General features: G+C 37.0%; 1 protein-coding gene across 8 annotated transcripts in view; it reads left to right on the top strand.

Moving 5' to 3' along the window:
* SRPK2 (SRSF protein kinase 2) overlaps positions 1–21,827 on the top strand; it is a 151,144-nt gene that overhangs the window by 95,756 nt on the left and 33,561 nt on the right. For all 8 annotated transcript variants that reach the window (XM_054808126.1, XM_054808056.1, XM_054807790.1 and 5 more), the window contains 5 exons: positions 5,567–5,718; positions 12,407–12,515; positions 13,063–13,150; positions 13,395–13,482; positions 19,008–19,114. In XM_054808126.1, the coding sequence (XP_054664101.1) occupies positions 5,567–5,718; positions 12,407–12,515; positions 13,063–13,150; positions 13,395–13,482; positions 19,008–19,114 (544 nt within the window). The remainder of the gene's footprint in view (positions 1–5,566; positions 5,719–12,406; positions 12,516–13,062; positions 13,151–13,394; positions 13,483–19,007; positions 19,115–21,827) is intronic.

The following is a 21,827-nucleotide window of genomic DNA, read 5'->3' as shown; positions in this document are numbered from 1 at the left end:
ATAGCTGGAGCTCCTTCCAGATGGACCCACACCCACTCATAGATTTCTTAAAGCTCTCATTTCAGTGTTAGGAGGTTTATAGCACATTTCTTCTGATGTTTACCCTCCCCCTGCCTCCTTCCCCCCCCCCCGCATTTGAAATTCCCCAAAGAGCCTCTGTGGACGTGTCAGGAGGTTCATAACGTTGTTAGAATACAGTTTATTCCAAATTTTATTTTATTAAATATATGGAGTCATTTAACTTCCTTTTAATTGCATTTTCTATTAGCAAAAAAATTCTCTGGATGTGTTCATCTGAAAATCTTAACGAGAGTTTTGTTTTCCCCTCAGACTGGGGTAGTTCTTAGCTTAACCCCACCAATTTCTGATTCCTTCACAATTTGTTTTCATTTGACTCAGTCTGTTTTCCTTCTGAGACAATACCCTTCTAAAGGTAGGAGAATCAGGTGTAAGTTTTAGCTACATTCAAGGTAAAGTTCTGTTGACCTAAAAGTAGTCTTTAGGTTAATAAATTCAATAGTTCACCATGCCTACAGTACAGTGTTCATAGAGAAGGACTCCTCCTGTCATATGCTGTTCCCCGTGGAGAACAACACAACGATTACTTCTTCAGGTAATTTTGTTGTGTAGCAATCTTGCCTGCAATGCATTATTATCCATTACAATAGAATAAAATAAAAACATATGTTTTGTCTATAAGGGTTTTGGATAAAGAGGCCTGAAGTCTGTTGTGGTTTTTAGTAATGGAAGTCATTCATTTGTTGAGGAAAAGGAAGGAATGTCTGAAGATGAAGTTGACTGTGTGAGGTCAGATCCAAGGTGCATCTATATTCCCTCTGGCCAGGAGCAGTTGCCTGGGGAAGAGTGCAGGGTTGGGCCCCGATGTGCTGAACACTTTCCCAAATCCAGCAATCTTGGGCTGATGGGCTTCGTGAATCAAAGGCGATTTTGTATTAGCCATCAGCTAATTTTTCTTCCGTGATTTTTCCTGAGCCCTATTTGAACTTAGCTAAGTTCTCTTATCCGTGATATCTGAGGAAAAAAGTTGGCTTTACTTTTTAACATCATGTTGCATGAGTAATTTTTTTTTTTCTTTAGATTTTTTTGTCAACTTGGCTCAATTTATGCGGGGAGAGGCAGTGAACAGTCATTTCCTATTTGCTTTCTCTGCGCCTCTTAAGATTTTATAGATCTCTGCTATTTTCCTGGCTGAAGAGTTCTGGTATGTTCAGATGCTTCCCATATGGAAGGCACTTCATGTTTTTAATCATGCTCGCTGCTCTTGTTTTACCTTTTCCAGAACAGAAGAATAGCAAACAACCCCACAACATCAACAACAAAAAACTGAACAGTTCTTCCTGAATTTCTTATGGTATAATTTCCTCGACATTTTCACGTTTTAACGTTAGGGTGATTGCTTTTACTGTTGGCTCTTCCCCAGTTGGAACACAGAGCAACATGTCCATGATGGAGAACAGTAAAATTAAGTTGTCAGTAATTTTACATTTCTTAAAGTGGGCAATTGATTTTCTGTAAGACTCCACACAGTGTTTCAGCGCATTATGCTTCAAGTTCACTGTAGAGGAGAAATGCTTCAGCTTTCCTTTTGTCTTTTGCTAAGCATTCCCTCTAAGAGCAGGTTAAAATAGGTTTTCATTGTATTTTGATTGGACTCTGCTGTAAATTTATTTTTATCCATTTAAAAGAGAGTAATTAAAAGATAGAACATCCTGGCTAGTTTTGATAATTGTTTGTAAAGTTTCTTTCAATATAATTATAAGGTTTGTCACTGTAGCCTGTGGCAATGGTCAGTTTTCTCCATACCTACTGACAGAATACTATGAGTCTCGAAATGATGTGTCATCTTCTTCTATTAATTAAGTGTTTATGCTTGGATGGTGATGAATAACCTAATAGTGGTAGACCACAGAGTTCCAAGTGATTACTTCAGAAAAAAGAAAAACAGATTTAATATGTGCTTCTGTGTGCATGTGCTACCTAATGCATATCATTACATACATCATTTTAGGAAATAAGAAAGAGTAATAACTTGAAGTAATGCAGCTGTTGAATAGCTTGTTGTATTGTGATAGTTTTTGACAATGATGTTTCTGAAAAGGAGATGGAGGTTAGCATACATGTTTATTACAGCTTTCTTAATGGCTGGATTTTTAATGGCAAAGATGTTTCAAAGTCCACTTTGAAGACAAAATAATTCACATTTTAACAAACTCTGTACTGCAAAAATGAAAATCTAAGCCAAATAAAGTATGTATTCATGCCATATATCGCAAAGGAAGATGTTGAAACATTCGTTATGGCTTATCTTTCCAATTTGTGTTGGGTTTGCATGGCAAGGTTTTGGTCAGCCAGACCCAATACACAAATCAGTAAAAGGACTACTAAGAAACAGCAAAAGTGGAGTTCTCTCATTGACTGATGTCCTACCTAACACTGCAAAATTGTGTACTGGCAGAAGAGCAAGCATCAGTCATGCCTGGATGAGTTATTCAACTTGTAGGCAGAATTTAAGCAGCCAAATCAAGTGTTGAAGACTTGATCTTTATGTATACCCCAGAAATGCAAAAGTGAACAAAACCAAAGAACAATGCTAAGAATCCCTTGCTAAGAATCCTAAACTGAAGCAAAAAATGGCAAAATAAGCCAATAATGAAGAATTAGCAGTCAGGCTGATTTAACTCAGCAGCATTTCTTTCCTTCACCCTTCTTCATGTACTAATACTTGATTGCTTCAAAAGGTGCAAGCAAAGCTAAAAGGACAAATCAAAGATCTTCCTCAGTTTAAATCAGTGTTCTGTTATTCACAGATAAAATCATAAATAACTCCAGAAGGAAATAAAGTAATATCTTTCCTTCCTTCCTGATGTCCACAAAAAACAATAAGAAAACACTGCTGAATACCAAATACAGCTAGGATTGGAGACAGGAAACAAATAGCTATTTTCAAAACAAAATCGAATCTAGTAGCTTGAGAGAGACTCAGAAGCAGCTCTATCTTCTTAATCTATTTCCCTAGGAATAAATTCAAATATTGGCATTTTTGAAATCTTGGGTTGTACACTTCCTCCTCTTGGAGGAAGATTCTTGATGTTTATTTCAAACTTAGCAACAAAATGTGTGACTCTCAATTCCAGAAATGCTCCCAATTCTCTTTAAAGTATTATCTTTGTCATGTGAAGAAACAGAGCAAGTAGCTGTTATCTTAAAAGCCAAAATCAGCACAATTTCAATGGATTTTTAAACTTACCCCTGAACTGCATTGCCCTAACCTACCCAAGGTTTTGCTATATTTGTACCATCTTATGTGACCAAAATAATAACATGGAAACTTGTGGTCAGAACAAAGTAAAATGATGGCACCATCCAAAATAAGGAGTGGAAACACTGATGGATATACCTGTGTTACCTGACACGCTGCTTTCAGATATATTAATGAAGTGCAGGCTATTTTACTATGCTTTATTTTTCTTGCTCATCATTAGCATTATTAATTTTTAAGTGTTCATTGTTCTTGATATGTGTATCCAAAATGGCCTTGTGCCCAGCAAATGAGGTTTCAAGGTTGTAATGTAGATCCTTACTCTATGATTTGTTTGATGAAAGCAACGGGTGTGCGAGCCGTGAGCTTGCTGACACTATGAAACCAGGCTATCGGAGGGCCATTAATCTAACCTGTAGTAAGATTAACTGGTCAGAGAATGTGCTGTACCTTTCATTTGCTGTATCGGTTTATTTTCCTTGCAATGTACAATATAGAGACATCTGTTGGGAATAAAAGAAGAAAGATGAAGACAAAAAAAAAAAGTTTAATTTATGTAAGTAGGAGCATGTGCAAACATATTTATTGTTTATCCTACAAATGGGTCCCTTCTCTCTCTTCTATTCTGTCCAAGATTTATGTGGTTAAAAATGACATAAACTTTATTTATTTGGGTAGATTTCTTTATCATAACTTAAACCATTAATAAATTAGTTCCAAATATTCCTTTTTAAATCTGACTATTCAGTGAATGAATAGAAGAATGTTGTTATCTGAAAGGGGTAGCAGGCAGATAAATTTGGTATGCATGCAACTTCCAGTGATGTCCTTTAAAGCAAAGGCATAATAGCAGCTGTTGTGCAGGCGGTGCATGTTGCCAGTGGAATTTATTTCTGACCAACTGTGTACTCTTCGGCTCCAAATGCTCTGTCTTGAACGATTGCAGTGTGTAAAAAGAAAAAGTGGGGGGAATTATAAGGATGAGGACTACAGGAGTGGGATAAACATAAATACATTTTTTTCTCATCAAGGAAGTGTTTGAATCTAAATTTTAGGAGCTGAAAAATTAGCAAATTACAGATTTCTTTTTTTTTATCTTATGAATGACAAAATACTGTTAATATAGTGTTTTTCAGATGGCTTAGATTTGAAGTAGATATAAATACACCTAGTGGAAGGTGTCGCTGCCCGTTGGCAGGGGAGTTGGAACTAGATGATCTTTAAGGTCCCTTCCAACCCAAACCATTCTGTGATTCTAAATGCAGATTATAGTAGCTTTTGATGGCACAAATGCCTTAAGTTACTTTGCAAATGTATTTTGCAAGTCTATTATTTGGCAAGTGTATATTTTTTTATTTATATGAAGTACAAATACAAAAAATAACAGCGTCAACCTGTATGGAGAAGGCTTTCTTAATTATTTGACAAACAGGTATACTTCAACCCTGGATTTCATTTTTTATGTGTATTGGAAATACTCAGAATTTCAAAATGTGAGTAATTTGTAGGTATGTAGAAATACCAAGTACAGCCTTTTTTTGGAACAGGATATAAAACATTTCTTTTTTTTTTTTTTTTTTTTTTTACCTAAACTGGAGATGCAAGGCAGTCATAAAAACACCTCATGGTGGTTTTGTTTTGTGGGTTTTTTTAATTATTATTTTTATTTTTAATTAGTCATGTTAAAGCATGGTGCGTGTGTTCTGGGAGTGCATTATAGGCTACCTAGGAAGATTATTTTTTTCTCTTTTACTTCCTAATACCTGTTTTCAGTATTTTGTATACTGATACAGCTTTCCATAGCCTTGGCAGCAGCTACAGATGAGAAGTGCATTAAGTCGTCTCGTTTGGGTCAGTGTTTATTTCTTACTGTGTATTGATGAGATCTTTCTTCCTTCAGCTAGGAGGCAGGAGCTTTTGAATAACCTGATACTCTCTGAAAAATATTTCTTCTCAATCATGCTCAAGAAAAGAGGTCTAACATCTCATTTGCTCATCAGGAATTCTAAAAGCTCGTCCATATCTGATTATATGTATACTTTATATATCTTTTACCAGCTGTTCCAGTGACTAAGTCCAAATTCCCTCGAGACCTGATTTTGGTCTGGTCATGTGCATCTCTGTCCATGCCTCCCTAGGGTCCCATGGGTGATAGGAAAGATGACAGTGAGAATATGTGAGACACGCTTCACTGGTATTTCCCAAGGTGGTTTTCCCTCCTCTCTGAAGCATTGGGTTACCCCTGCCAGGAAGGTTTTTACTAAGTGTGCTCTCTTTCATTTTCAGGCCAGAGCCTCAACAGAAAGCTCCCTCTGCACCTCCACCTCCACCCCCGCCCCCACCTCCGCCCCTACCGGAGCCCACCCCACCAGAGCCAGAGGAAGAGATTTTAGGGTCTGACGATGAGGAGCAAGAGGATCCTGCGGATTACTGTAAAGGTGTGTGCAATTCGGCAGTGTCAATGAGGGTAAACATTGTCATGCAAGTCTTAACTTTGGTTCTTGGGAGGTTTTTAAAGACCTGATCTTTAATTACAGAATTTATACAAGAATTATGAACAACTGCTCATTCCAGGTCCGTATGCACAACTGTCTTCAGTTTTACTTTTTCCCTTAGCCATAGCTTATTTTGCAGTAAATATACAAATACTACATCACTGTTTTCTTCGTGATGTCCTAGTTATAAGAATAGAGAAGGAACTTTTCTTGATTGATGTTAGTTGTAAGAGAAACAAAACCACCTAAACAAAAAAGTTCTAAAATGCCTTGATGCCTTTAACAACATCAACTACATTTATTTTTTCATCTAGATCTTTTTTCCCCTTCTTCTCTCACCTGCACCATGCTTTTTTGCATGTTGTCTTTCACAGCCCTCAGCATTGTCTGAGGTGCTCTACATCTTCATTTTAGCTCTTGATGTCTTTAATTTTTGTAGTTGGTTATATTAATTTTTGTAGTATCGTTAAATGCATAAAAACGTGACTGCACTACAACAGTGTCAATACTTAAGTTTGTTTTAATGTCACTGCTGAAGTTGCAAGTCTGTTCCCGTTAGGGTAAAATATATACTGTACTTACATGAAAAATCATAAATAACAGGTCTGTCAAGTTTGGGTTATCCATCTTAGTACATTTCAAGGATATGAATTTACTTTAGGAAACATCAAAGTTTTATCACTTTAGATTAATGTTTTTGAACAGCCCAAAAAGCACTGTATGCACATTGGCTGTATCTGCTGTTCTGTGTTCCTCATATCAGGAACTACTTTCTGTGTCAAATATGATGATGTCTTCTTAATCAGAAGTTTCTGTGTAAGCCTGGAGATGCGCTATTTTAAGAATCCCCTCTCCCAGCCTGGAACAAGTTGTTCTGTATTTTCAGATTTAACAATTGATAGTGACTATTTCATTTTGGTATGAGAAGTTTTATTAATATGTGATATTTCAAATGTTTCAGTAGCTTACAGATACCAATAGTGAAAACCAAACAGTAAACTCAAACTAAATGTTGAAGTCTACAGCAGGGAAAAGACAAACATGTCACTAAAGCATGTTTGTATTTCTTTTTAATTACTTCTGTTACAAAACATTTGTTCCTTAAGATAACTCTTCTGGTATCTGTAACATCTTCCCTCAGTGAGCAGGGATTTGTTGTTTAAACATCTGTTTACTTGTAAACATCTGTATTTCCTTGAGATTAAGCGTTTCAAGGCCCCCACTTAATTCTTCCCTGAAGTAAGGGCTGCATTTAATATCAAACAATCCATTGTTGTCTGTGTTCCAGTATCTTGCAAAATGTCACCATCTGGAGAAGCTAGATCACAAAAAAACAAAAAAGTAGTCTAAGTTTACAGCCTGCTTATAAGTTACCTGTTTAACTAGAGTCTCTGTGACTACAGCAGGTCAGTAGTGAGATCTGTACGCTTTTAAAATGAACTAGATGTTACACTAAAAATACTTGCAAGTTTCCTGACGAATTAAAGGGAACTTCTGTACGCTTAAAGGTTCTTCTGAATCCTTTTGGTCTTGAAGCTCTGAATTGATGGAAGTATATTAAACAGGTTCAAGCTTCATTTGGATGTAAGCTTTGTTTGGTTCATTTGGATGTCATCATCATTCTTTGTTTCTGTGAGAACAGTGCTTTTGTTGCTCTGGTAGATGATTTACCTATTTTCTGACCGTAATTTTCTGTAAGACTGATAAGTACGTTTACTTCTAGTCTGCTGGGGTTGAACTGAAGGGAAGGTCACCATGTTGTATAAGAATCTGAATCAAATGGCCAGACTGGGATGGTATGGGGCCACGCAGACTTTCTGTTTGTTTATTTTATATTCGGTAATGGGGAATAAATAAGTTGTTTGGTAAAGAATTCCAGGGATGGCTTTTATATACATTATTTCCATTTTTTGGAGAGGTATTTTATTAGTTTGAATATATTTTTCTGGTTTGAGTAACCTTACCTGTGCTTACAGAATGGAGGATAAATATTTGGAATTTATCATTTATTAATGGAGTGTCTCGTCTCTTCCTAATTTTATCTCCAAAATGGCACTCTCCCAGGAGTTTTGAGTGAGGCACAGAGCATACTTCATCTGTTCTCAACCCCAGTCTGAAATTTCGTAGGAGGGCAGTTATGATGAGGGAGTATACAATTCATTTTTTTAATGAATTCAGCATCTTACCAGTTAATTGTACTTTCTGGTGCCAGGGTATTTTTGTTACTAATTTAATTTTATTTATTATTTTTAAGGATATGTTACTATGCACTGGACTCACATCTTCACCGCGTTACATGGTGGTTAATAAATAGTCATCATAGTTTTTTTAATCAAGAAATTGAGGTATTGAATTAGCATCTGATGGTGAAAGAGACAACTAAGAGCCATCGGTGTAGCAGACTAACCTCTGTTCCCGGGGGCTTCCTCCAGGGCCTGTTTTAAATCTGTGTTTAATTCTGTTGGTGCCACTGAATTTACATTAAATGCTTTTCAAATCTTTGTTTAAGGGATGGAAATATCGAAAGTTCAACTACATGATTTTTCAAGGGGTACTTAGACAATGAAGCTATTTTTTCTTCTTTTCTGAAAAGCCTTGAAACACTTGGAGATTTTTTTCAAGAACCTGTTGTGTCATGGATGTAATTGGAATTCTTTGCTTCTCTGATCATCTTCTTTGCCTCCTGGAGATGTCTCCCATTCATCCAGTTCACAAAGGGAATAATTCCCTATGCAAACATAGAACTAGCCAGCTACAATTACCAATACATTCAGGAGACATTTAGGAATAATGATCTCATTTTTCTGACCCTCTTTCTTGAGTGCAAGTAGCTAGCTAGCTGTTAGAGAGACTTTTTTTCTCTGTGTGCTGCAGTGAATAGTACAACAGGGTTTTTTTGTTACATTATCAGCAGTGCCACTTACACATTGTATATTTTCAAATACCAATATTGTTTTTGGAAAAGCACATAATTTTTCTCAACCCAGTAATTTTGCATAGATGCTTTCTTGTTACTACTATTTAGAAATACTTTCTGTATCATGAAGAACTTAAATAATTACATTCATCTTAGGATGACACCAGTTTTTAAAATGCATTTAACTAAGTGTGATGTTACCAGGTTGTCCACAACCTGTAAATTAATATGTTGCTGACATGAATAATCAGGGAGTAATGTGTACAGGAATGGTAATGAGTTATTTCCAAAAACGTTCCTGTTGTGGCTTAGGACAGTAGAAGGTATCTTGTGAAGTATATATACTCAGAGAACATGCTACTGCTGTTGGTATCTCTAACATATGCTGGTGTATTGCTATAATTAGTTATGACAGTGCTGTAGTGACCAAAATAACATGGCTTTTACATATATAGTATTGTTATTCTTGCAATACGTAGATTTTACTAAAATAACTCTTCAACCCCTTAATAACTTACCAAGTTTATTGACTTCGGTGTCTTTGATTTCCTCTGTAGGGTGTTCTCTCTCCTGTCTGCGATAGGAAGAAAGCATCCCAAGTTTTTGATTATTTTTGGCCCTTTGAAGCACAAGTATGCCAAATGCCATTTGCAGAGAGGCAGACTTATAAGGCACTTGTTTACCTAAACTATTCTTAGAAACCTATGTTTACCTGTATTTAAATTCTTCATCTTTGAGTGTTTTGCTGTTAACATGTCAAAAAACGGCAAATATTTTGTTTAGTGCAAAAAAATTACTTCTGGACATTGTTTTATATACTTGAAGACCCACATACACCCTTCTGGCAGTGCAAAAGACTGCATGAATTATGTTTTCATATACATCTGAAGCCATGTAACTGTTAAGGAATGATTTAATAGGATATTTAGGAAAATTGTAAAATTCCCAGAAATGTTTGTATTGTTGAATTTTAAAATCTATTTTGCAAACTATAGAGAGGTGTTAAAACTAAGTGTTAAATATTTTTCACTTTTTCTAATTATATCCGTTTGCAAAAGGAGTAATGATTTTACAGAGAATAATGTTTTGTACTTCTCACTGTTTTCATGTGATGATACACGCAGGACAAAAATCAGAAGAAATGATACTGTGATAGTGAATTATGTGGAAGCGTTTTATGTAATTCTTGCTGTCAGGTCAGCAGACTTGATTTGTTTCACAAACGCAAACTTTTTTCAGTAACGGAAAGGTAGAATAGCTGTATGTTCTCTCAGCCTTCCACTCACATCTATCACTTCATCATCCTAGATAGTTTTATGGAAAGAATTTACCAAAGGGTAATAATTTTTTTTGTCTTAAATGAGTCAATAGCTGTCTTAAAATATATTTATTTAGATTTTTTTAATATTTTCATCAGCTGTTACTGCAAGGATGGTTAAATAGACAATTACATTAAAATTTAGTTTTGCTTATTAGTTTAATGTTTCTATCAGTATGGATTTGTACATGTGAGTTTGTTCAGCAAAACTTCTATAATAATGAAGCTGCCATAGACTTGGGCTTCATATGTGGCTGACACTGTTTCTTTTGACAAATGAAGTGGACAGCATAATCGTCAACGCATCCTTACCGTAAGTCCATGTCCCCCTGCCCCTTTCCTGGAGAGTAAATCCCGTTGGGTTTTCCAAAGGTGACCTGTTTTTTCTGTGAAAAGTAAGGAGTTCCCACTTAGCAATGTTGCGCATTCTTATTGACGTTGACACAATTCAACAGTGGAAATGAAGGTTTCTTTTTAGGTTGCTAGGTGAGTTGTCCTGGCAGGTTTCTGTGAACGTTTTTGTCCTGGTGATGGAGGGGAGGGTAGGTCTTCCCCCAAGGGGCAGTCCTGGGACTCAGTCCTGGGACTCAGTCCTAGGCTGGGTCCGTAGGTCTTGGTCCTTCTGTAATGCTCTCTACTGCTCCTGAACTAGGGCTGCCTTTTTCCTTTGCTCTTTTTAAACTGAAAGCGGTGGTGTCTGTGTACCTGATAATTTGTGAAATGAAATATTGTGTGCAATAGGGTGCAAAATTTGTTGAAAATTTTCATGGAAAAGATGAAACTTTTAACACTTACTGCTAGGCTGGGGGAGCTGAGACTGCACTGTGTGTGTCTGTCCATGCTACCTGTGCACATCAAACTCATTTCTCTGCCCAGTGAACATGCTTGACCCTCTGCGATGGTATAAACTGGGAGGCAGGTGGGCAGGGAGGTACGTGAAGTCAGCGCTGTATAGCCGAGACTTGCGCTGCCCATCTGAAATACTTTGTTGCTGTTGCTTGCTTCAGAGCAGCCCCTGCTGAGACGAGTATTTGCGAGTGCCACTTCCCTGGTGCTCCGGCCCCAGCCGTTTGAGTCTCTGCCAGCAGCATGACGTGCGGCAGCCGGGGCAGCTGTGTCGGATGGGTCAGCTTTTGGCTGACGTTGTGAGCAAACCAGCGTCTGCTGTCTGCTAAGCTTGAAGTTACACCCTAACATGCACATCAAAGTTCTGTGTGTGTTAGAGTTTCAGTTTAAACATACTGACATCTAAAGCAATACATCATTTAAGCTTTATTGTTCTGTTGAATATGTGATCTTTATGGTTCTGTTGTACGATTATGTTAAATTTATTAATCTGCTCTGGAAGCATTTGGGAAAAGTTCACAAATAAACTCTTGAACTTCTCTTCAGGCAAAAGATGGTATTAGCAAAGAAAGAATATAAATATATCCAGATTTGATGTTGCTGTTCCACAGATAAGAAAAAGAAAAGAGAGAAGCCCTCGTGTTAAATGCAAGGAATTAAGTGATAAGTTCACATTGTTGTCTTACCTGGGCATCAGTTCTAGCAAGATTTTCAGGGGATTTCAAACCAAATATAGCAACTTAGAGAAAGTAGTCTGAGGTTTTCTTAATTTTAAGTGAAATAGTCAATAACTGAGAATCCTGCCAAAGGACAGTTGGGCGTGACATTGTAAAGGACCAGAAAGAGCCGAAGGGGTGATTCCTTGAGAGCTGCTCTGAGTTTGCTGCTGGTGACGTCCTGGAGGGTTGCATGGTGCAATTTAGGCAATTATTTATTTACAATTTAGGCAAAATTGTGGATGTTCTTATTAGTGTGTTAAAGTCTGAATAATAATCTTGTGTGATCACTGTCTTCCCTGTGTTTGACTGGGAGGAAGAATGCCTTGCTGCTATGGATCAGGAGCCAAGCAGAAGAGCATCAACAAAGCCTGTGTTGTTTTAACATTTTTCTCAGGAAGTATTTTGTTGCTGCCTTTATTAGAAGAAAGGAAATGGGAATTAAAACATCTCTGTTGAGATTCTGCAATCATCCAAAATATGTTGACTGGAGAAGCTTCAAATATGATAAAGAAATAATGTAGATCTTTCCTGTACTCTCTGTGAAGTGGAAGATAAGCCTGGGGAAATAGAAAACAGATGGTAATACTACCACAAATAAAAGCCATAAGAGAGAAGGGTGAACAAACTCTACAGTAGTTACAGGACATGATTTTTTTCCCTCCAGGCCAAGTAAGGCAGAATTTTTAACATTGGAGTAAATTTTTCTTTAGATTTCTTATTTATAGTACAAGACAATGTGAAGAGGAAAATTTGTACAAGAATTACTTTAAAAACTGGGAATTATTGTTTGTTTTCTAAATATTCTTTCTCTGTTTGTTTTTTTCATGAAAGGAGGCTATCATCCAGTGAAAATTGGTGATCTTTTCAATGGCCGGTATCATGTTATTAGAAAGTTAGGATGGGGACACTTCTCTACAGTCTGGCTATGCTGGGATATGCAGTAAGAAAACTACTTATTTCCATTCACTATTTTCTTAATGTTGCTCTATTTTGTTTGCAGTAACTTTTGTTTTACATGCATGGTAAAGTTATGTAAATGTTTGCTAACTTTATATGCAGAAAAATGTCTGCAGTCTTATTTTGCTCTTGGTTAAGGGTGTAATTCATAAAAGCTCTCAGAAATAAGTGGAATTCTATTTTCTTTGACAAATCAGCTTTGCTTATTGAATTTGCATGTTGTCTTGAACATGTGAGAGTAAGCTAATGTTTTTATTTCTGTTGTACCTTTAATGAAAAAATGTAATTATACCTTGATTGAATGATAAAACATGTAACCAAATTCCTCTTTTAAAGACATTAATGTCAAGGAGACAAAATATTCAATAAATCAGACTGTTAACAGACCATTGTTGTTTTTAAGTGTAATTTCACTGTTTTCTGTCAGAATGCAGTAGGTTATGAAATATTGTATTTTAAATTTCCGAGCCTTCAAAGTATGTTTATTTTAGCTCAGAGCATGTGTTGAAAATGTTTTTGTTCTTTTCAAGGGGGAAACGATTTGTTGCAATGAAAGTTGTAAAAAGTGCCCAGCATTATACAGAGACAGCCTTGGATGAAATAAAGTTGCTCAAATGTGTAAGTATCACTCATACAGTACAGTGCTCAATATCAATAAAAATAGTAATAATGAATTAAAAAAATGTACCAGAATATTGGTCTTAAACATTCTTACTTTTTTTTTTTCCTAAATAGCTGACTTATTATGTCTTAGCATTTCTGAAGCTCCAAAACATTGTTTAACTTCATGTGGAAAGTTAACTAATTAGTATTTTAAAGTGATTTTTTCCGTAAAATGTCAGTGTTTACATTCTTGGTTTAGGTTCGTGAAAGTGACCCTAATGATCCCAACAAGGATATGGTTGTACAGCTAATTGATGACTTCAAAATTTCTGGAATGAATGGAATTCGTATCCTTTTGAAAACATGGCATCTTCATTAAAAATGATCTACTGAGATAAGTAAGCATTTAGTTCTGGCTTTTTTCTGGTTAGTTTTACTTTAAATTTGTAACATAGAAGCACCAAAATATATGTAGATGCAAAGAATAGTCCAATGTGTAATGTACTCAGTGGAGTGAAAGTTGCTTAGCTTTTCTAGGCACAATGCAAAATTAAAAAAAAAATTCCCTTGAACCCTGCCATGGTCAGCTAGATCTGGAGATAGTTTACTTAAAAACTGGAGTTTTACTGAAAAGGTTTGTAATAACTGAGGCTTACAGGAAATATATTGTGCTCTAGACTAGTAAAGAGAAAGAAAGTGTCAGTGTTGTGAAGAATCTGTTTTCCATTTTCTTGTGGGAAGTGTGAGGGCAAGGAGATTCTTCTCTTGTTTATGTGATCCTCTTGGCTAGGTGTTAACCTCTCTTTTGGCAGAGGTTTTAAAGCTTGACCTTCGAATGCTTCTTTTAAAAGAAAGGGAAAAAAAAAGAGACAAAGTGAAATGTGACTGAATATTGTTCTCAGGGAAAATTTTGTGTCTGTGCATATATTTGATTCTAGAGTTGAGCTAAAGTAATTATCCTTTCTAATTATATTAGATATTTTAGCAGCTTATTATATTACTGTGCTTTCATTTACTGTTACAACTGGTGTTTATGTGTATGCTGCTTGTGTCTTGGAGCCCTAATAACAGACCTCATTGTTCATGGTGTTGTACTACCAGACAAAGAGACAGTTCCTGATCTAGAGAGCTTAACGCTAAGTTGATTTTGGTGATGTGCCTTCAGTCTGCAGCAGATCAGGTTGAGATGCTCTTCACCAACTCTCATCCTCTGAGAGAGGAATCTCAGAGGTGACTGTCAGTAAATTTGAATGCCCACTAGAAAGCATCCTTTCAGGGAGAAGTGTGCAAGCAGTTTTCATCCCACCCATCTGTCTCTTGACATTAGTTATGAAGCCTTTGGGTTTGTGATAAGAGATAATGACAGTGTGGGGACAAGATTCTTGCTTACAGAATGGGGTCTTAACTGCTTTCCATTTGTTCTGTTTTGGTTTGTTTCTGTGTTGCTTCAGTGGTCAGCTAGCATGGTAGAAAGCTGCTTAAATGTAGTTGAAGTTACTATAGTCTACTTTTTTCCTAGGCTTTATCATCAAATTAAAATTAATTAAAATAAACCGTAGAGTTGTCAGTAGTAATTTCAACCTGAATAGAAATGGTTTGTGATCAAGGAAATTGCTTAACACAGTGAGGCAAAGAACCCTGGTTAGACTTTGGTGGTGCTGCTGCTGTGCTATTAAAAATATGTTATGAGCCGAGATGCTTATTATGAAGTATTTTATAAATATCTCTATTGTCTAACTATATTCACAAAAAATAATGCGACCAAAGCACTTCAGGTCTTCGGCTGACAGCTGTACATTTGAAGAATAATTAAAGTTATTTTTAGAAATAATAAATTTTGACTTACTGTTTTCATTGTAAAACACTAATATGAGATAGGGAATAAGAAAATGTATTCATAACTATACATAGAAATAATTTTTATCTGTTTAACAGACCAGTTTCCCAATAATGTTCTTAAATTCCTGTTAAGATTCACATGTATGCATACATTTGTATTAAAGGTGAGAGATGTTTCTAAGTGAAGAGTAAATTTTGTTTGTGATAATATTTTGAAAGCATGTCCAAACTTTATCTTTTTGAAATGGAGCACTTGACAAAGCCAGAAGAGACCATATACTAGTGAAAAATAAGGATTCAGATAGCTTTGTGTTAGCAGATTAAAACTGGGCCACTGATACTGGTTTATTCTATTTCAGTTTTACCTTCATGTTGAAAACTGTGGCAGTACAGAAGTTTTCATGTGGAAGGCAAATGTTCCTGCCTCACTGAAAAGTACATTTTTCAGAAAGGTGTGGTAGGCAGGATGGGCCGATACTGGACTCAAATTTAAATTAGTCTGTCAAAGTCTTAGCCACCAGTGAAAAAGTAATGCCAAGTATTTTATGCTTTGAGTTTTGTTGTGAATGGTTTGGGCATCTCGAGTTGCATTGCTTATTTGAGCAGCATTTGGTTGCATTGATTATTTGATAAACTCCTTTTTATCTTCTAGGGGAAAAAAATCTTTGGTGCAGGTTCTTGTGGGAGGGAGCAGGTAACTGATTTTAACGTTTTGCTGCTATTTGTTTCTGTTTTAAAAATGCCATATTAGTGCTATGTTAGTGTTATTGACTTGAACAGGTTGAGAGAAATACAGTAATTTGAGAGTTTTTCCATGCTCTGCCGTTTCCTGCTTCCTTTGGGCAAGTCACTAAATATCTGTTCCTTGACTGTAATTTAAAACAACATATGTTTCATAGAGGCTTGATTATTGATTATGGAATACATTTAAAAGTTAAAGCAAGACAGAAGAGAGGTGGGTGAATCCTTTGGATGTCTAATATCACAAAATGTCGTGGAGCTTCCAAACAGGGAAACTTGTCAAGAACTGTGTAGCACGGAGCTGGGAATGTGCAGAGCCATTGGCCTGCACTGTGTGTCTGAAAACAGTCATCTTTCTCCTAGGAGCTGTAATAAGTGTTTATATACAGAGGGATTTTAACAATCTGTGTTATGCTACACTAGATGGATAATTCTTTAACTACTTGTACATTTTAAAAAGATTGCAATTATGATTTTTTCAGGAAATAACAGAATTCCCAAACTTGGGCACTTTGGTGTTTTCAGTAAGTGTAGATTATTATGTTTGTCTGTACTGGGTATTTATTAGAGCCTTAATAAATATTAATTTGAGTGTAGCATTTTTTAAATAAAAAATTCAGATAATCACATGATGAAACAAGTGTTTGGAGAGACAAGTGAAAAAATAAAGGAGATGTTCCTGAGACAATCAAACATTATTATAATTGTAATAAATTTATCTCCAAAGAATATACAGCATTAATTAAATGCTATAGAGCCTAAATGCTGCTGATCCAGAAGCAACTGAGATATATCCAGAAGCGCTCTGTGTTGTTATCAGAGCCTTATTTTATTTAGCTTAACTAGTCCTTAATCCTCATCAGATGTCTAAATGCTCCTGTAATGCGTGTTTGTAGACAGTTACAGGTAGGATTTTAGTCAAGAAGGAACAATTTCAAGTGCTTAACCATGTCAGCTGATTAATGTTATGTTTACTCTCAGTTTTGCTGCTCTGTTTCCCCCTTTCAGACATTCCCCGAACTGCTTCAAAGAGCATTTCATAAGAGGCATATCTGCTGGGTGGGCTTCAGGTTTATTTGTGCTGGAGGACTTCTTGAACATACTCATCTGTCAGGATGTTGGTGCTGTAGGAAGATCCTGGGGCTTGCAAGGCTGGTTTCCTAATACTTAATGCACAGCTTTTCCCACACTCTTTGTTGTGGGCAGTCTGGCTTACAGCTAACATTTTTCAGGTCAGGGTAGTAAATCAGACAACAGTCACATTTTCGCATACCTACTTCAAACACTGAGCCTCCTGTATGTCTTTTCCCCATCTCAGTTGCCTCCCAGTACTGAGCATGCCTTGAGTTTGTCCGAGTCCTCCCAGCAAAAAACTGCAATCTTTCTTCAGGTAGATGTCACTTCTCTTTCTTGTGGCCCTCCCTCTCTTTGTCTGCCTCTGCCATTCCTCCTTGCATCTTCCTTCTCTGTACCCTCCCCTTCCTCGCCTCTCAGCTATTCACTTCACTACACCCCTTTCTCTTCTGGTAGGCTGGCAAGGCTTAGCATTTCTGTAAGCGCAAGGAATGGCAGGAATGTGCATCGGAGAGTCTGCAGAAGCAGTGGTCTGAAGGACTGTGGGCGGGTGTCCTAAATTTCATTTCTGAATGCTGCAGTGTCTTGTCTTTCTGAAATCTGTATTGCTGTAGCATTGCAACTTCACTGCGTGGGCTAAGTTAATAAGCCCTGCAGAGCTAATGTGCTCTGCTAATCTTTTTTGATGGCTGTGTGCTTTACTAGGGACTTCTGTTCATTGGATGCTTGTGTGGTACAGTAACCAAGACTGTTTCCTCTTCTGAATGGAACAGAGTGTTATAGTATTCTGAATAGACTTGATTGATATGATTGGGAAATGACTATTCATGGTCTCCTCTAATACAAGAATTAAGGAACATGAAGTGAGATGAACAGGTAGCAGCAATCAAAATGTTACAGTTCTTCACAATCTGCTTTAACCAGTCTTGAGACCTTTTAACTTTGGTCTAACTCCAGCATAGGGGATGTAGATTTTAAAACTTCATTTAGCTTCATGCGTATAGGTAGGTGGTTGAGAAGAATGTAAATGATAGACCAATAGACAAGGTAAGTCTTATTTTTACACAAGTTAAGGCAGTGACTCTAAGATCATTGCCAAGACTCTAGTTAATAAAAATTAGAAAACTTAGGTAAGATTTCTCCCCTATGAATGGTCTCTGAGATGCAGACTGTCTGATTTCCATCCACTGAGATTTTCCTGCACTATCCATCAATTAATTCATTTTCTCTTATTTGTATTACATTATTCTTTGCAAGGTTATAATATCATGTAGTTAAGATTTTAACATTCTTTTTGATTTCCGCTAAGGTCATTCCCAGCTCATGTCTGAGAAGTAACCCAGAATAGTCAAATTATTTAATTTCTTGTTGGAAGGTTGTGAATGATAAAACTTACAATTAGCTTGAATATATGAATATTTTCTCAATAGAAAGATAATCTGCCAGTTATATTGTGTAGAATCTTAGGAAGACCTTAAACCACAAATCACTGGAAGTTCATACATCTTGTTTTTTCCTAATACTCTTCACTGATCATCTACTATTGGCCTCTGTTGGTGGGCAATAGTAGATGCTGGGTCAAATTAAACTTTTTGGGACTGTGGTTTTTGCATATTGCTTCTGAGTTCTGCATTTTCTTTGCTCCTGAGTTGTTTGATGATTGCCATTATTCTCTGCAGTTATAACTGTAGGTGGTAAGAGATCCATTCTCTTACTACTTTAGTCTTTGTTGTCAAGTGATTCTTAATTGAGCCTAATCAAAAAGATGTTTAGTATGGTTCAGTTTCTAACACACTGTTTGTGCAGCCTATTGTTAAAACCACCTATTCATATAATTTAATTTTTTTTTAGAAACTAGAGATAATAGGCCAAGTCAGTACTTCAGTGTTTCAAAGAAAACAAAAATGAATTATTTATTTTTTACAATTACCTATTTCATTGTTCACCCTAATGGTATTGTTAACGTGTAGAAATAACTGACAAGATTTGCGTAATTAAAATGTTTTATTTTAATTTGTTCTACATTTTGGTACTGTTCTTGTATGTGTTTCTATATAATTGAAATGTTGTACCAAAGCATATACCATGTTCTGCTCGTTTTAGGGGGAACTGTTTTCCCTCTAAACAGGGATTGATTGCTTTAGCCAGTATGCAGACAAACATTTGTGTTGATCTCATCAACAAGTTTATTTGGAAATGATCCTTAATTAAATCCCAGATGTCTGTATGGTCTTTGAAGTACTAGGACATCATCTCCTAAAATGGATAATCAAGTCCAATTATCAAGGGCTTCCCATCCGTTGTGTAAAAAGTATAATTCGGCAGGTAAGATTTGTTAATGCTTTAATCAGTTTTTTCCACCATTGTTAACAGTTTGAAGGTTGGAATGATGATATTTTAGCTGAACTTTTTCTAATGAATATCTAAGCTAAGCTAATTCTACTGGTAGTCCCAGGGGGGTGTTTGCAAGAGCATCTTTCTGGATAGTCTGTATTTCTGCATGCTGGTTTGGTTGTGGTTTTGTTTTTTCTTTTTTAAAATCAAGGTTTCCCACTGATAAGGGAGTTTCCTGAGCTGCCATAGAAAATAAAAAGTCGGAGAAATGAGTCTTTTTCATAGATGTAAGGATATTCATATTCAATTGTAATTTTGGTTGACATGTCATGCTTCTTAATAACATCTTCTGGAAAATAAAACGTCAGAACAGTGAGAAATACTATATCATTCTTATAAAACTGAGCAAAACCTGAAAAACAGGTTCTAAAGAAAAAAAAGTTATTTGAAAATTGTCAATTAAGATTTTGTAGAGTCAGAGGGATAACAAGAGAAAACAGTTCAGAACATTTCACTGGGGCATATTTTTCAGAATATGTGTTTGCTATACTATGAAAATCAAATTGCTGAAAGGTGATCTCAAGGAGAAATAGTGTCTTAGCAAGGAAAAATCATATACCTCTGTGATTTTGTATATTCTATTAATAGATGTGCAGTTAATACCTACAAATGACAAATGAAATATTTTGGTACTTAGGTCACTTGTATTGCCTTTCATCAACATTGCCTCTATTTTATTAATAAGCAATCTGTTAAAATAGTTACTTTCATTGTAATTATTATTGTATCTCAACCGGTAAATATGAACCCAGCAGCTCTTTAATCAGAATTAGCTAAATAACCTGATTGATGTGGTTGTTAATATATAGTTGAAATTTTAGGTCCATTGATTTCTATATAACTAGATGGTTCAGACACTAGAAATAAGGAGCTGTAGTAATGCAGTGCTCCAGCCGAACTGAGCTGCCTGCTAAGAAATGGGAATGAGTGTTTTTGTATTACACATGCATATAAATATCCACTGTTTTTGGTAAATGTTGTAATTTTTTTGTTTGGGATGTTTTTGCTTTGGTTGCCACATTGTCCTGGAGTTTGGCCAAAGCCTGAGAAATTACAATGTAATTTTTTGATACACTGGGTTTAGCAGCAAAACTGGATTTAGGAGCTCCCTGGTGCAGTTTACTCTTACCTCAGTTACACTGCCTGTTTGCAGAAACAGGCTGTAAGCCAGACCACTGAATGGATCCAAGCTGAAAACAACCCCTTTTTGGAAGGAAGGTGAGAACTGAACTCAGTTTCGCCGCATCCTTGCCAGCAGCCTCCTGTAACCTAGCAGAGGACTTTCAGGTGGAATCTTCAGACATGGTGACCACAACCCGGTGAGAAGTGGGGTCAGCAAGGACAGGGGCCTGAAGGACAGAATTATGGGGGAGGCTCTCAGTGCTTCCTCTCGTCATCATGACTGGGGGACATGATAAAGACACCTTCAAAAGGATAGCCAGGGAAGAGGAGCTTAAATGTTTGAATGTTTGCTGTAGAATAGGTGAGGGTCAGAGGGGAGACCCAACAAGGGTGACATCACGATACGTATCTGCTACAGGCTGCGAATTTCAGAAGTAGATGAGAAAGCACCTTCTTTAGACAACTGGAATAAGCTAATTCTTATGGGGGACTTTTAACCACCTTGATATCTGTTCTGGTGTGGCACATGCAGCCAAGGAAATTTCTAGAGTGTGTTGAGGACAATTTCTCAACATGGGGTGAGCTGTGTCTCAGCAAAGAGACAAGTTGGAGGTGCACCTTGCTGGACTGGTTACACATAAGGAAGAGCTAGTTGATGGCAACCTTGGCATGAGGAGTCCTGCTAGGCAAGCTGAACACGAGTCAGTGGTGGGCTCCTGTGATGATGAAAGCTAACTGTGTAGTAGGCCACATTTGCAAGAGGCAGCAGAATGAGAACTCTGGTTTAGGACTTCAGGACTCTGTACAGTTTTAGGCTGCAAGTGCAAGACATTGGCTTACTGAAGTGAGTCCAGTGGAAGGCCATGAGGAGGATGAGGAACCTGCAGCATATGATGTATGAGAGGTCTTGGGAGGGCTGGTTTGTTTGGTTTTGATAAGAAGAGGCTAATAAAGGGGGAAAACTTTGTTCTCTTCAGCACAGATAAAGAAAATGGAGGCAGATTCCTCTTGGTGATACAAGAAGCAATGTACATGAATTACAAAAAGAGAAATCCTGGTTACGTATTAAATTCTTTGTAGTGAGGGTGTGTCCCGATCCAATATCGGGGAGGTTTAGATATGATCCCAAGAGCGAGATTAAGACACAAACGAGGTCAAATGCCATATGCCAGAAACAGTTTTTATTATGAAAAGAGTAAAAAAAAAAAAAAAAAGAAAGGTAAAGGTAACCGATAAGAGCGATAGGACAGGGCGGAAAAGAAAGGCAGAAAACCAAGCAAGACTCCGGGATAGAATCGCAAGAATAGTCACCACCACGGATCCACGGTGTCTCGGTGGAGGGGTCCAAATCTCTTGTTCTGCGACGGCGGACGAAGACGTGGGTCCACAGCGTCCCGTGGACGAAGGTGCGGCGCGGGTCCACAGCGTCTCGGCTCGGAGGTCCGGCTCGGGAGAGTCCAAATCTCTTGTTCTGCGGCGGTGGGCGAAGGTGCGCCATCCTCATCTTGGCAGTCCCCTTTTA

Source organism: Grus americana, chromosome 1, assembly GCF_028858705.1.
Source record: "Grus americana isolate bGruAme1 chromosome 1, bGruAme1.mat, whole genome shotgun sequence".
Classification (NCBI taxonomy): Eukaryota; Metazoa; Chordata; class Aves; order Gruiformes; family Gruidae; genus Grus; species Grus americana.
The sequence above is the reverse complement of the archived record's forward strand: the minus strand, read 5'-3'. Positions and strand labels throughout refer to the sequence as shown.